The sequence below is a fragment of the Hemibagrus wyckioides genome, linkage group LG09 (assembly GCF_019097595.1).
Source record: "Hemibagrus wyckioides isolate EC202008001 linkage group LG09, SWU_Hwy_1.0, whole genome shotgun sequence".
In the NCBI taxonomy this organism is placed as follows: domain Eukaryota; kingdom Metazoa; phylum Chordata; class Actinopteri; order Siluriformes; family Bagridae; genus Hemibagrus; species Hemibagrus wyckioides.
Window position 1 is genome coordinate 24,865,657 of NC_080718.1, and position 16,112 is coordinate 24,881,768.

General features: G+C 39.3%; 1 protein-coding gene across 1 annotated transcript in view; it reads right to left on the reverse strand.

The window, feature by feature from the left end:
* pdzd8 (PDZ domain containing 8) overlaps window positions 1-16,112 on the reverse strand; it is a 58,417-nt gene that overhangs the window by 27,902 nt on the left and 14,403 nt on the right. The window contains exons 2-3 of the mRNA XM_058398794.1: window positions 3,440-3,553; window positions 788-890 (exon numbers count right to left, since the gene is read on the reverse strand). Coding sequence (XP_058254777.1) covers window positions 788-890; window positions 3,440-3,553 — 217 coding nt within the window. The remainder of the gene's footprint in view (window positions 1-787; window positions 891-3,439; window positions 3,554-16,112) is intronic.

Below are 16,112 nucleotides of genomic sequence, written 5' to 3' on the forward strand. Positions count from 1 at the left end.
TGTGTGTGGGTGTGTGTGTGTGTGTGTGTATAATTATATTCGAGTCACGCAGAATCTCTGTATAAATCACAGGAGCATTGTTAAGGGTATCGCATTAAAAATGTCATTCAGACCCTCCAGGATTTCACGATTTCGTGCAAGATCAAGCAAGATCTCTGGTTTTCGAAGGAGTCTGTAATTTTTCTAAATGACCACAGGTTTGGTCCGAGACACGTCACGTCACAGAGACATCATCTCGAAGCTCTCGTCCATTCACGCATGTGGAACATGAGTATAGCTCTCAAAGAAAGTCAGTACATGTGTGTCTTCACTGCTAGGAGTATAAAAGAAGAATCCTGTGCATGTGATTTCACCAATTCACGCAGGTTTCTGCCAAAAAAAAAAGCAGAAAAATCTCCTCAAATCGCATAAAGGTTTCGAAAATAAAAGCTGGAAAACCCAGCATCGTTGACCACAACAAAGAATCCAACAATTCTTCATTATAGATGCGGTGAAATGAAGAGCTTCAGCTTTTTAGCTGTATGAAATGAAGAAAGAGTCGAGGTTGTAAAGTTTTAAAACGTTTTTTCAGTTTAAAAACACAACATTTTCACGATTTGAGGTAATTTAAGTTTCAAGTGACCTTTGACCCCCCCCAATAGTCACAAGTTTCCTCTTACACACCATAAACTAGTCAGAGAAAGGGAGGCAATGGTGATTGTGTGTGTTCGTGTGTGTGTTTGTTTGTGTGTGTTTATGTGGAAGAGAGAGAGAGTGTGTGTGTGAGAACAGGAAGTAAGATACATACCTTTTTGATGGAGCTGCGAGGCTTTTCTCGCCATTCATGGCTGCTGAGCTCGATAGTGCAGTGGACGTACGTCTCCCGGTCGTACGAGCCCAAAATAAACAACCTACAGACATGGAGAGAATAAGCAGAAAGAGATTAAACCTCTTATTAAGCATTTAGAAGTAACTCTCTTCTTCAATAAGAACATTAACAGTCCATCTAAAGTGAAAAGACAAACGAGTAAATAAATCACCGAGGACTAACGAGAAGCCTAAAAGCCTGAAGTGTGTGTTTTTAAATCGGCCAATCGACAGTTTTATAGACACTAAGGAAGCACTTTTCTTCAGTGCACTTAAAGAAATGCGAGAATTAAAATGATTGCCTCGTTGGTGTTGAAATGCTTTGTGCACTGAAAATCATCTCGGCGCCTCTGTATGTCAGGCTGAGCAACTGGCGCCCTCTAGTGGGAGAAAAACCTCAGCACACTGGAGGATTTCTAATGGGAATATCTAACAGAAAATCCACACAGAAATTAATATAAAAATAAACAACATTAAAAAATAAAACCTATTCATTCATTTGTGAATATGGTTTTTATATAAATTATTATTATTATTATTATTATTATTATTATTATTATTATTATTATTATTATTAATAATAATAATAATATTTAATGTTATTGTTTAATATAAATATAAAAATAAAATATAATAGATAACATAATATAATAAATATAAACATAATATAATAAATATAAAATATTGTTTTTGTTTTATATAAATTAATAATAATATTGTTAATAACTGATACTTTATTATGTTATTGTTTTATTTAACTACAAATTAATGCAAAAATTATTCCTGTTATTCTCATCAGTAATAATAATAATAATAATTACAGTAGCCATTTTTTATCATCACACAAGTTTTCTAAAAACAATTATCTATAATTACCCATTTATGCTGAATTATTTGACTCCTGCAATTCTCTCAAAAATACATTACAATTCTTTACTCTCTATTTCAGAAAGAACACACACACCCCACAGTGTGTATCAGATTTGGGTTTGGCTCCTAATAGCAGGACTAACTGCATTATTCACGAGCAGGTCTTTTTGAATGGCACGTTATTCTATAACCAATTACACACACCAGGCACACTGGGTGGTGTGTGTGTGCGTGAATGCGTGTGTGTGTGTGTGTGTGTGTGGACACTAAATGAATTTGCTAGGACACTCAAAACCCAGGTGTCACACTGAGCTGACCTGAACATGAAGAATTAAATACACAACAGACACAACACTAAATCTACAGCGTGTCCAGGGAAAAGAACAGCTCTGAACATCAGGGCTTCAGGATACGGAACAAATTATATTTCTACAATAAAACAACTGAAATGTGGTTTAAAATACAGTGAAAATGTCTGTATTCCTGATAATCCACTGTTTTTGAAATAAATGGTAGACAATTGTACAGAAAAGCCGCTCAGAGGATACATGTTTTGAAGGCGGTTTGTCGAAGATTGACCATGCAGGTTATATCAAACTATCTGTATTAAATTCAGAAAGTGAAACTTATTACATCACATACAATTTCACTTCCTTATTAATAACATGCATGAAATGACTGTGTTGTGATTAATCTGTCAAACCTAGACCAACTGTTTTCGTTGGCACAAACTGAATGTATTTATTATTTTTAGAGCTAAGAAGCTTTCGATATCTGATCGTTGCATACATGTCACATTAAAATGATTTTAATTATTTATTAATGCGTGGTGCAGTATAATGAAGTTAGATTTTGCTAAAAAAGATTTATATTGAACAAAAATAAATAAATAAATAAATACACACACAATAAATAGAAGTAACTGTAATAATAATAATAATAATAATAATAATAGCACTGTCTACATCTGAGATGTTAAGATTTCAGTACTGAGATGTGCATTTATGGGTTCTTTTTTTCAAATTTTAATAATTTTTTAATATATATTTTTATATATTTTAATTTTTTTTTTTATCATAAATCCAGAATCTGTAACAATATTGTTTCTTTATTATTTAACCATCAGCAAGACATACTTGCTAATATGAGTATGGTGATAGATAGATAGATAGATAGATAGATAGATAGATAGATAGATAGATAGATAGATAGATAGATAGATAGATAGATAGATAGATAGATAGATAGAGCGAGACAGACAGACAGATGGATAGAGAGAGAGTATGAGAGAGACAGACAGACAGACAGACAGAGATTTTATTGATCCAGTGAGAGGAAATATAATACAACAATTCTACTCATTATTGCACTCAGCTCATTTGCACAAAGCCTATTTTGCATCTTACTCTATATGACTGTTCTGCATCCTGAAGCATCACACCACCTCGACTCGGATTATTTTCCTCCAACACCAGCTGCGTTGTTCCTTACTTGAGTCATGATTACGAATACGTTAAAGCACATGCCAAAAAGCCTCGTCATAACTGAGTCGGTGATCTCTCACCTGAGATCTCACTATCCTGAGATCATCTGGGCTCATCTTTTATCACTCTCAGTTAGAAAGCGGTGTGTGTTTTCAGGACACGGGTCACTCAAACAATCCTACGTTGTTAACAGACAGTAATGAACATGCTCTGTGACCCGGTGTAACCCCTACACCTACCTGCTACATTCAACCAGCGTCACACGGAGGCGTCCCTCCACCAAACGCTCGTCCTGGACCGAGAAGTCCGGCTCCGGTGTCGGCTGCACTTGGAAGGGAAAGAAGGGTTTGTACCTGCGGAAGCAAACAGAAGCGTCACTTAATATCATTCATAGCAACGAGAGCTGAACATTTCTCAAAAACATCTTTCATTTTAATCGCATGACTCCATCCAGTCCTCCATCTTCCACCACCTACAGGAAAGTTGCGTAATGAGCATTCAGTCTAATGATATTCATAGTCATCCTCGGTCCTGGAGCTTTTTATACCAGTTTACACCATTATATATAACAGAAACCTCAGTCAGGTTTTGACCACGGTCAGCATTAGCAATCCTGAAATGAACTCCTTAATCTAATGCTTAATTCACTGGGAAGGAAGTTGAGGACACTGTAGGTCATTATGTTTGTGTGTCATCTTGCATTTCATAGTAAAATCATCAGATTGTGCATATGTACTTCAGAAAATTCTATACTGAACAATAAATAATAATAATAATAATAACAACATGAATATATATAAAAATGGCATCTATCATTTCAGAACATTTCTCGTTTCTCTCTTATCTTGTCGTAATGTGTCATCTCTACAGATAACATTTTTAAAAAGTTCAGATTTAATTTTTACAAATATTTTAAATCTGTCATAAAAAGTAACATAAAAAATAAAATTGTTAAATATATAAAATAAATAAAATTAATACTTTAAATAACAGTAAAAAATACAATAAAATAATTAATACAATTTATACATTTCAATTAATGATTGTATTATTTAACTCATTTATTCAACTGAAATTTAATTAACTGTACAAAAAAGGGAATACAGAAATTATTAAAATATGTAATAAGTTGATATATACACAATATATTATATATAGATCGGTGACAGAACTGTAGGGTTATTATAAATAAAAGTTGCATGTATATTAAGTATGTTCTGTGTAAAAATCTGGCTGAGGAATGGGTGTTTTGTAGAGTTTAAGCAAATTTAACACAAAATCTTAAACAAATCTTAACATCGTAGGGTGCGTCAGTGTTTCAGTCTGTAGTGAGTTCGGCTCAGGGTGCGTCAGTGTTTCAGTCTGTAGTGAGTTCGGCTCAGGGTGCGTCAGTGTTTCAGTCTGTAGTGAGTTCGGCTCAGGGTGCGTCAGTGTTTCAGTCTGTAGTGAGTTCGGCTCAGGGTGCGTCAGTGTTTCAGTCTGTAGTGTGTTCGGCTCAGGGTGCGTCAGTGTTTCAGTCTGTAGTGTGTTCGGCTCAGGGTGCGTCAGTGTTTCAGTCTGTAGTGTGTTCGGCTCAGGGTGCGTCAGTGTTTCAGTCTGTAGTGTGTTCGGCTCAGGGTGCGTCAGTGTTTCAGTCTGTAGTGAGTTCGGCTCAGGGTGCGTCAGTGTTTCAGTCTGTAGTGTGTTCGGCTCAGGGTGCGTCAGTGTTTCAGTCTGTAGTGTGTTCGGCTCAGGGTGCGTCAGTGTTTCAGTCTGTAGTGTGTTCGGCTCAGGGTGCGTCAGTGTTTCAGTCTGTAGTGTGTTCGGCTCAGGGTGCGTCAGTGTTTCAGTCTGTAGTGTGTTCGGCTCAGGGTGCGTCAGTGTTTCAGTCTGTAGTGAGTGTAGTGTGTCAGTGTTTCCACATCACTACACACTTCCACACCCGAGCTAGCTAGTGAGCGCTACAGCTCTCAAAAAATGAACCGTCTCTTCAGACCTCAACTTCCCTCCAAAATACCACGTCCGTATAGTTCTGTCAATCAAAGCAGCCACTTTTGAACACACACAGTCAGAGTGTATTGTGCAACACAATGCAACAGAGCAGTAGCTGACATCTCAGCTTTTATTAAAGCGCTTGCACGACTGGTTATGCAATATACAATGCAGTTTGCTCAAATTTTCACCAAATTAACACAATCACACACTCAAAACTTAAACTCTCACACACACACACACTCTCTCTCTCTCTCTCTCACACAAACTCTCTCTCTGTCTCTCTTTCTCTCTCTCACTCACACACACTCACATACAAACACTCTCCCTGTTAAACTCACACACACACTCTCTCTCTCACTTAGTTAAAACTTACAAACACACTTACTTTTTCTTCTACACACACATTCTATCAGTTGCATACACACACACTCACAGATGCAGTTTAATCATCATTCTTTTCGACAGAAAAGGGCATTTTTGCCATTATATACTTGCCCTGTACTGATAACAGCCTTAAAGCCTTCAGTATTCTTACAAATAGGAAACACACACACACACACACACTCTCTCTCTCTCACACACACATTTTCTTACTCATGCATTCTTAAAGCGATTCTTAAACACAGGTTCTCTCTGGTGTAAACTCACCTGGAATGTATTTACTGCCTCGTCTTTAACTTGTAATTAGATTTTATTACATCTACTGACATGGACACAGAAAAGAACACAGTACACAATCCTTCCTGTTGGATTTTTTCACACAGGTCATTAAAACACCTCTATGAAAGGTGCATTTATTGTTATGTTAACAAAACTACACTTGTTTTAACCTGATAACATTTTGAGCAATTCATTTATCTCTCAGTTTCATGACTGGAACCATCGTAAATACAAGTTATCAACTGGGAAGTTTTTACATGAACGACCACTGAAGTCGTAATTACGACTGGGAAAAGATGGGCGGAGTCCTAAACATTCAACATAGTGTGAGAACAGTTTCTGTACTGAATGATTGGTGTTGTTTTTTTAGTAAATGAAGCTAATAGCCAGCTAATATAGTTATAACATAGCTATATAGCTAATATTAGCCAGTTATAGATATAATATAGCTATATAGCTAATATTAGCCAGTTAATATAGATATAATATAGCTATATAGCTAATATTAGCCAGTTAATATAGATATAATATAGCTATATAGCTAATATTAGCCAGTTAATATAGATATAATATAGCTATAAAGCTAATATTAGCCAGCTAATGTAGCTATAATATAGCTATATAGCTAATATTAGCCACCTAATATAGATAAAATATAGCTATGTAGCTAATATTAGCCAGCTAATATAGTTATAATATAGCTATATAGCTAATATTAGCCAGTCAATATGTAGCTAATGGCTAGCACACACACACACACTCTCTCGCACACACACACACACACACACTCTCACATACAGAGACACACTCTCTCTCTCACACACACACACACACACACTCTCTCACACACTCTCACATACAGAGACACACTCTCTCTCTCACACACACACACACACACACACACACTCGCACACACACACACACACACTCTCACATACAGAGACACACTCTCTCACACACACACACACACACACACACACTCTCTCGCACACACACACACACACTCACATACAGAGACACACTCTCTCTCTCTCTCTCTCTCTCACACACACACACACACACACACACACACACACACACACTCTCACATACAGAGACACACTCTCTCTCACACACACACACACTCTCACATACAGAGACACACTCTCACATACAGAGACACACTCTCACATACAGAGACACACTCTCTCGCACACACACACACACACTCTCACATACAGAGACACACTCTCTCTCTCACACACGCACACACGCACTTAAAGGCAGACAGAAAGCTGCATTCATTATTTCCAAAATTTTCTTCCCTCATGTTTCCCCAAACAAGTTAAACAGAAAAACCAGTTCTGTCATCCGTCATGTTTAGTGTAATTTGTCCTTTCACTGGACAGTGTGTTTAGTCGCTCATCATGTCACTGGAGTTACTGAATAAAATGGAATAAAATAATATGAATGAATTCAGCTCATCATTGGATGTGATTTATTTAACACTACACAGTGTGTTATGCCTGCACCCAGTGTCTCAGTTCTAGATGATTCTGTGTCTTTTTCCCTTCTTCTCTTCCTGCCCGGGGTTTCAGAGTCTGGAGTCAGCAGACAGCTTTTACTCTCTGCGCTCAAAGCATGATGGGAGCTGTGTGAGTCATGCTGGAGATCCATGACTTCACTGAACAAGGCACAGACTGCCATGATGAGAAAAACTTTTCTAAAACCAGATCGTGAGGGTTTACAGGGTGGAAATATGATCCATGTATGAGTAACTACATTCACCAAATGAGAGAGAGAGAGAGAGAGAGAGAGAGAGAGAGAGAGAGAGAGAGAGAGGGTGAGGGGGAAAGAGAGACAGAGTTAAAGACAAACAGAGAGAGAGAGAGTTAAAGAGAGAAAAGAGACAGAGTAAAAGAGAGAGAGAGAGAGAGAGAGGGTTAGGGGGAAAGAGAGAAAAGAGAGAGAAAGAGAGAGAGAGAGAGAGAGAGGAAGAGGGAGAATGAAAGAGAGAGAGACAGAGACAGAGAGAGAGATGGGGCGGGCAAATAGGCAGACATTAAGAGAGAGACTGACAGTGTGAGCAATAGAGAGAAGTGAAGAGAAAGAGGAAGAGAACACACTAATCCCTCAACACACAAATTGCTTAAGAGGCTAATACCCAACACACCAATCCCCGACACACTAACCCCATTAGAGACTAAACCCCCAACACACTAATCCACCATGACAGAAACCCCCAAACACACTAATACCCCAACACATTAATCCCCCATGACAGTACCCCTCCCCACACACACACTAATCCCCATGACAGTAACCTCCCACATACTCTTCCCCATGACAGTAACCCCCAACACACTAATCCCCCAACAAACTAATCCCACATGACTGTAAACCCCAACACAGTAATCCGTAACCCCCTAAGACACTAACCCATAATACACTAATCCATAACCCCCAAGATTCTAACTGCATAAGATGCTAACCCCAACACCCTAAATCACCTAACACACTGACTCCCAACCACAAATGCACTAATCCCTAAAGCAATAATCAATAATCCCGAAAGAGACAAACTCCCCAAGAGACAAACATCCTAAGACACTAGTTTCATTTAGTTGTTCACTTCATGTCTAACTAAAATGTAGAAGCCCAGATGTAAATCCAGCTCAAAAACACTACTCACTTATCTCACTCAAGCAGCATGTGTGTCTCTGGCTACTCACACTACAGTGACTAATCACCCAACTGTGTCTGCCACACAGCATGGGTGCAATTCAAACAAGTCTACTGTATCTGCAGGTGTTACAGAGTGCAGTAGCAGGGCAGCAGAGTATGAGAGCAGTAGGGTAAGAGGGTAGGAGGGCAAAAGCATGAGTCTTGATTAGAGAGAGAGGGAGAGATGTAATTCAGGCAGCAGGGGGCTGTGTGGATCAGTGGTCCTGTGTAGGGCAGAGCAACATGAGACAGCAGTGAGATATGAGAGGGAGGCCAGGTAAGGTCCAGGTTAAGCATATGGTTGCAGCGCACACACACACACACACACAATTAGAATATACAATTGCAGGCTGTGCAGAGTAAATGCGGTCGGTCTCTCTCTCCCTGTCTTTCTCACCACCTGTCTAACGAACCATCTGTCTCCCTTTGTCTCACTCTCTGTCTCCCTCTCTCAGTCTGCCTCCCTGTCTATCTCACTCTCTCCCTGTCTGTCTCACGCTGTCACTGTCTGTCTCCCTGTCTATCTCACTCTCTTACTGTCTGTTTCACTCTGTCTCCCTGTCTGTCTCCCTCTCTCACTGTGTGGCTCCCTGTCTGTCTCACTCTCTCCCTGTCTGTCTCACTCTCACTGTCACTGTCTGTCTCACTCTCTCACTGCCCGTTTCCCTGTACGTCTCACTCTCTTACTGTCTGTCTCCCTGTTTGTTACCTTGTCTGTCTCTCTCTCTGTTTCTTTCTCTCCCCATCTCTCTCTCTCTCTCTCTCAGTTTCTTTCTCTCCCTCTCTCTCTCTCTCTCTCTCTACACAAAACATTTATTTCCCGTCCAGATATCCCAGAGCTACATTAATTTCTCACCAAGATCTCGTACTGATGATAGGAAAGTCGCACTGCTTCCTAAATTCTTCCCAGCACAGAGATCCCAGAGATTCTCAATGGGGTTTAGGTCTGGACTCAGTGGTGGCCAATCCATGTGTGAAAATCTCATCTCCTGCTCCCCGAACCACTCTTTCACAATTTAAGCCTAATGAATCCTGGAATATATTCATGCCATCAGAGAAGAATAAAACCTGGTCACTCAGGCAGTCAGCTGACCTCATAACTAACCTCTAAACCTAGACCTGACCAACTGAGACAAACCCCAGATCATAACACCGACCCCCACAGGCTTGTACTGTCAGGTCCAGCAAGATGGCAGCATCACTTCATCACTAACTCCAGCTGGATTTATATACACAAACCAAAAAAAAAAAAGTTAGCTCAGATCTTCTAGAACATCAACACCAACGTTGAGTTAATTCTGGAACACTGGATCTTACGAAACGTGCGGCATAAACGGTGTTGAGTGCAGGAGCTCACGGGTCACGTTACGTAAAAACGGTATAAAAAGCTCTGCTCCGTTCTAGGAGTAACACACACTCACTGGAAGGATGGAGAGAAAAACAGAAAGAAGAAATCCACACTGTGGTTCTTCATTTTGAAATCAAATCACTGCTACTTTTGTTAGTTTCCCAAGCCTTTAAAAACTAGATAGATAGATAGATAGATAGATAGATAGATAGATAGATAGATAGACAGATAGATAGACAGATAGATAGATACAGTATCCACAAACATAGGCAATAAGGTAATAAATAAAAAAACAAAAATAAGAATTTAACAAAAAAAAAAAATACTAAATACTAGAATTTAAGGATACAAAATAAAAAATATATATATAAATAAATTACAATAAATTAAAATATAACAAAAAAATACTAAGTAATAGAAATGACTAAATACTGGAAATAATAAACTGTTACTTTCAGTCTTTGTTAAGAATGTAAAGATTGTGACACAAACCAGACTGACATTTGCTGAATGATTCATAATTGGGTCTGGATTGTCCGATGTTGCCTGGAAACAATGTCCTTGGGTGCTTGTTACAGACTACTTAAAAATCACAAGACTATTTTTGAGAGAAAAACAGACTAGTGTTTAATAATAATGCTGTTCTGGATAGAGAAGCAGGCATACAGACGACACACACAAACACCTCATGTCTGCCTCTGTGTTTTTGAGGCCTTAGGCAAGGCGACAGAGTCAGTTTCGGTTGATGCCAATAGGGGGGCATCATATATATATTTTATGATATATATAAAAACGTGTATTATATGACTGCACGTTTATTTACACGTGTGTGTGTAGCTTCATGTTGTTCCAAACTCTAGAGATTTAAAGCAAGTGCACACATCCATGCACGAAAAATCCTTCTGTGAAGAACACTGGGGAAAAGCCATATGGTCAGACCACACACACACACACACACACACACACACACACACACACACACCCCCTATTGGCAGTCCTCAAATCATCCTTCATTTGACATCCATCCAAACCACAAAAACACAACTATACTTCAACACAACAGCTCTACTGTATCTCACAGGAGAGCAAGACACATTAACAGGCAGAAGAGCTTCCCCAGAGCGAGGTCTGACCTCTGCATATATTTTACATAAACACAGGAAGCTGACCCCAGGTCAGGTCACTTTCAATATAGAGATGACTAAGCTGACCCTAGATCAGCTTCCTCCTCACTTCTGCCTTGATTGTACTTCCCTCTAGTTCTCTCATTTAGAAGAAAAATAAGCTTTTAAGAGCTCTTAAGAGATCATCAGTGCCACTGGGGAGTGTGTGTAGCTTGTACAGTTAACTTGTTTTGTTTTGCATCCATCAAGGGTGAGGCTGAAAAGCTTAGCAACTAACATGTAAATTGAAACTGAATTCATTTTTGTCATTGTACGAATCATATTTTTGTTTTCTATCGTTTCTCATCAGAGCAGTAGTAACAGTAAGAGCTGCTACACGTGTGAATGCAGGGATATTTAATACAGACCAGGAGATCATCTTACGTCCTGCATAGACTGACTCAACAATGCTGGACCCTGACTCCAGATCAGCACATATTCTACATGAACACAGGGAGGAGCTGATGAAGGAGAAGGAGGAACATGAAATCTTGGGCCGGACTTCTGGAGGAAAGAAGGAGGGTTTACTTCCCTGTACGATTCTCTGAAAGTAGCGTGAGCGGTTATAGAGGTAGTTTTAGACGCAGTGTTACTCTCGACCTTTTGTTATTGCATAACTCAATATCACACTACAGGAAGTTCCTGCTTTAGGAGTATTTAGCTCTACTGCTACTGAGAGAGAGGAACAGAGAAAGAGACAGATAAACACAGACAGAGTGACAGACAGAGTGTGTGAAAGAGGGTCAGAGAGAGAGCGAGAGAGAGAGAGAGAGAGAGAGACAAACAGATAAAGAGAAACAGAGAGACAGACAGACCGACAGAGTGTGAGAGACAGACCAAGTGCAAGATAAGAGAAAGGAAAAAGCGAGAGAGACACAGACAGACAGGGTAAGCAAGACAGAGACAGACAGACAACAGTGCAATAGACAGACAGAGTGCAAGAGGCACAGGCACAGACAGACAGACAGTCTGTCAGACAGAGAGAGAGAGAGAGACAGACAGACAGACAGACAGAGAGTGCAAGAGGCAGACAGAGAGAAAGAGACAGACAGACAGACAGACTATAATTTTCACTCCTTATTACAGCAGGTCAATGTGACAATTTATCAATCAATTATTCCACAAAACACTTCTCAGATATCAGTATTCTTATATCCATTACAATCTGTGAATAGAAGCCGCTGATTAGATGATTACACTTTATTCAGATTCCCCTCATATTGTTTAGTGCAAAATTATATTTGCAAACATTAAATAAAATACGCTACTGAAAAATATTTGGAATTTTTTTTAATTCTCAGACATTAATTCCAAAGCAGTATACAGTAACAAACACTGGCATGTTAAATAAAATAAAAATAAATAAATTAAATTAAAATAAAATCTGTTTAATAACTTAGTTTTATATATGTACTTAAACAAATTTATTATCTATAAAAAGGAAAATAAATAAATAAATAAATAAATGGAAATGTTTTAAAAAAAAAAAACATCTGCCATCTATAAATAATTATTTATCATAATAATAATGATTATATATCATCATATCATCCAGCCATGTTGTGCATGTAGAAATAAAGATAGAAGATAGAATATTTAGGTCATAACATCTAAACCTACTAAATATTTTTGTTTCTAGACGGGATATTATTTCTATTAATTAATCATTTATATGCTCTTGCCGTCTAACTGCTTTGGTGAATAAAACATGAGAAAATAAGAATAAGCAGAAGTATTATCACCAAAACCACAAAGCCAGAGAGAGAGAAAGAGAACTTTGACCTGACGCTGGCCTCCACATGCTATAAGGCTATCACTATCACCCTCTGTGTTTGTCTAATCAACACCGGGCTTGATTAGACAGAGATAATCCGACTCCACTATAAACCTCGACATGCCGAGCAGCCGGAATGATAACAGGGTTTTATTTTTTGGGATCCCACGGTTTCTTTTTAGCGTTTCATCACCAGGCCACAGTGCGTAGTTACATCCCAGATGTTCCACAGGAGGAGGCTGCTGCTGAAATCTCAACTCTGACAGCAGGAGGAAAAAAATCACATTTTCACAAGCTGAAGACTTCATCAGTGTGAGAGGAAAAGTGACCATAGATAATGAGTGCATCGTGGAGATGGATAGACTGGGGGGGGGAGGTTGGGGACAGAAGATTATGGATGGATGGATGGATGGATGGATGGATGGATGAATGAATGAAGTACCGGTGCTCTATAGGGCAGTAGTGCAGTCAGTGTCAACAGTACACTATGTAGTGCGCGTATAAGACAGTGTGCACTATGCAGTGAGCGTATAAGACAGTGTGCACTATGTAGTGAGCGTATAAGACAGTGTGCACTATGTAGTGCGCGTATAAGACAGTGTGCACTATGTAGTGCGCGTATAAGACAGTGTGCACTATGTAGTGCGCGTATAAGACAGTGTGCACTATGTAGTGAGCGTATAAGACAGTGTACTCCATGTAGTGAGCGTATAAGACAGTGTACTCCATGTAGTGAGCGTATAAGACAGTGTACTCCATGTAGTGAGCGTATAAGACAGTGTGCACTATGTAGTGAGCGTATAAGACAGTGTACTCCATGTAGTGAGCGTATAAGACAGTGTGCACTATGTAGTGAGCGTATAAGACAGTGTACTCCATGTAGTGAGCGTATAAGACAGTGTACTCCATGTAGTGAGCGTATAAGACAGTGTACTCCATGTAGTGAGCGTATAAGACAGTGTACTCCATGTAGTGAGCGTATAAGACAGTGTACTCCATGTAGTGAGCGTATAAAGTGAAATCTCACTGTGAGAGAGAGGTTAAATCCAGAAGTCCTCCATTTTCCTGGAAGCCGGCAGCGTTAGTGTGCTCAGGGCCGAGTGAACACACCTCAAACACAACACACCAGCTGTCAGGTGAGCACCAGAAATTACACAAGAGCTCTTTAGCTCTGAGAGATTAAGTGTGTGTGTGTGTGTGTGTGTGTGTGTGTGTGTGTGTAGTTCCGCCTTTAAATCCGAGAGGTAACACACTGCTGATGAATCAGAGTACTAAACCACGATTCCAGGGCACACACTTCTTATGTAATTACTGACTAAACAGCTGGAATATTACTTTCACTAATCTCCACACTCCATGCGTTTTTACACTCCTCTCTCTTAAACACACTCCACCACAGACATGCTAACATTTAACTTGTGTGATCTTAGAAACTGTGCTGCTCTGGGTTTTGAGAGTTACTGGGGTGGGTGGACTGTAAGGATGCTCTGGGTTTTGAGAGTTACTGGGATACAATTTGGATGGACGGACGGACTGGGATGGATGGACGGATGGGTTGGGATGGATAGATGGATGAGATACAATTTGGATGGATGGATGGATGTGATGGGATTTGGATGGATGGATGGATGGATGGATGGGATGGGATTTGGATGGATGGATGTAACAGGACAGGATTTGGACAGGACAGGAAAGGACAGGACAGGATTTGGATGGATGGGTGGATGGATGGATGAATGGATGTGACAGGACTGGATTTGGACAGGACAGGATTTGGATGGATGGATGGATGTGCCAGAAATTCAGGACAGCGTATTAGAAATGTTCTAGCCAAAATCAGGCTGAAATATTTACACATCGTCTTTGGATGTGATATGATATATATACCCTGTGTCACAGGGTGATAAGGATAGGTAAGGTGTTATTAATTATAATGGTTAATATTGCCTATTTAAATTAACTATAAAATAATTATTAAAACAAATATCGAAATGTTGTCTAAAGAATTAAAGTTGTATCATATTGTAGTGAATTGTATTGTAGCAGGTTCAGGTGATTGTCTTAATTAAAATTGTATTTTTTAATGCAGCAGCTGGTTCGATAGCCATATAATCAAAAATTGAGTCACTGTCTTAAGCATCAAAATCATATTGCATCACCACGGCGCAGATACAGCGATGCCGACAATACTCAGTTGTTCATTAACAACATGCCCCATCAGACCCATGTACTTTCTATGGACATGCGACAAAACTTCATATTATAAACCAGTGAAGTGAATTCCAGTCCTCCAGATTTCAGTAAAAGCACAAAATCACACATGGGACACTTCAGACTGCTGAACAAGCCTGAGTGGCTGATCTGGAGGATCCTTTTCCCCTCAGAAATGAACAGATTCACAAGACAAACCATGTCTGTTTAGAAACACACACACACACACACACACACACACACACACACACACCCCCACACAGTAGTAAAGTTGTGCTTGTGTTCAAAAGTAGGTCACATGAGGCCTGGGTTAGGGGGGGTAAAAAAAAAAAAAAAAACAATAACTCAGAACAAAAGCACTCAGGTCGATAAATCTGACACCAGGATCTTGTCGGTTTAAGCCGTCTTAGCCTCTTTTACCCTAAGGACACTCCATCGTAACATAAGCGCTCTCTCTCTCTCTCTCTCTCTCTCACACACACACACACACACACACCAGACATGACCTCATCATCTGGAAACCAAGCTGCTCCACCCTTCTAGTGAGAACAGGCTTTTATCTCCCACACACACCTCCTCACATTAATTATTTATTAATGCCCAGTGTAGTGTTCGCTTATTATCTACTAATTCGGCTGCAGAAATAAAAGAACTGGACTTTCACAGAAACAATGCTCGTCTCCTGAAGCGTGGATGAAACGGAAGGGCGCGAAAGAAACCATCACGAGCGAAACGAAACCCAACCACTCTTCTACCGTCGACGAGGGCTCGGTCTCCGTCCGTCTGTCGTTCCTCTTATCTTATCTGGGTGTCCTGTTTTGTTTACCGTCTGCATTTCCTTATGGCATAATTACAGTATCTGATTGGAAAATGAAAGGAGGGCCTGGTCTAAATTTCCTCACAGCTGCTCTGATCTTGTGTCGAACATGGTGGCATAATGGCAAGCTTAATAATAATAATTAAAAAATAATAATAATAAATAAATAGAAATAAATAATAATAATAATAATAATAAATAATGAGTGGTGTATATTTTATATATTATGAGAATGCAGCTTAAAAAGTGTGAGCTCTGAAAA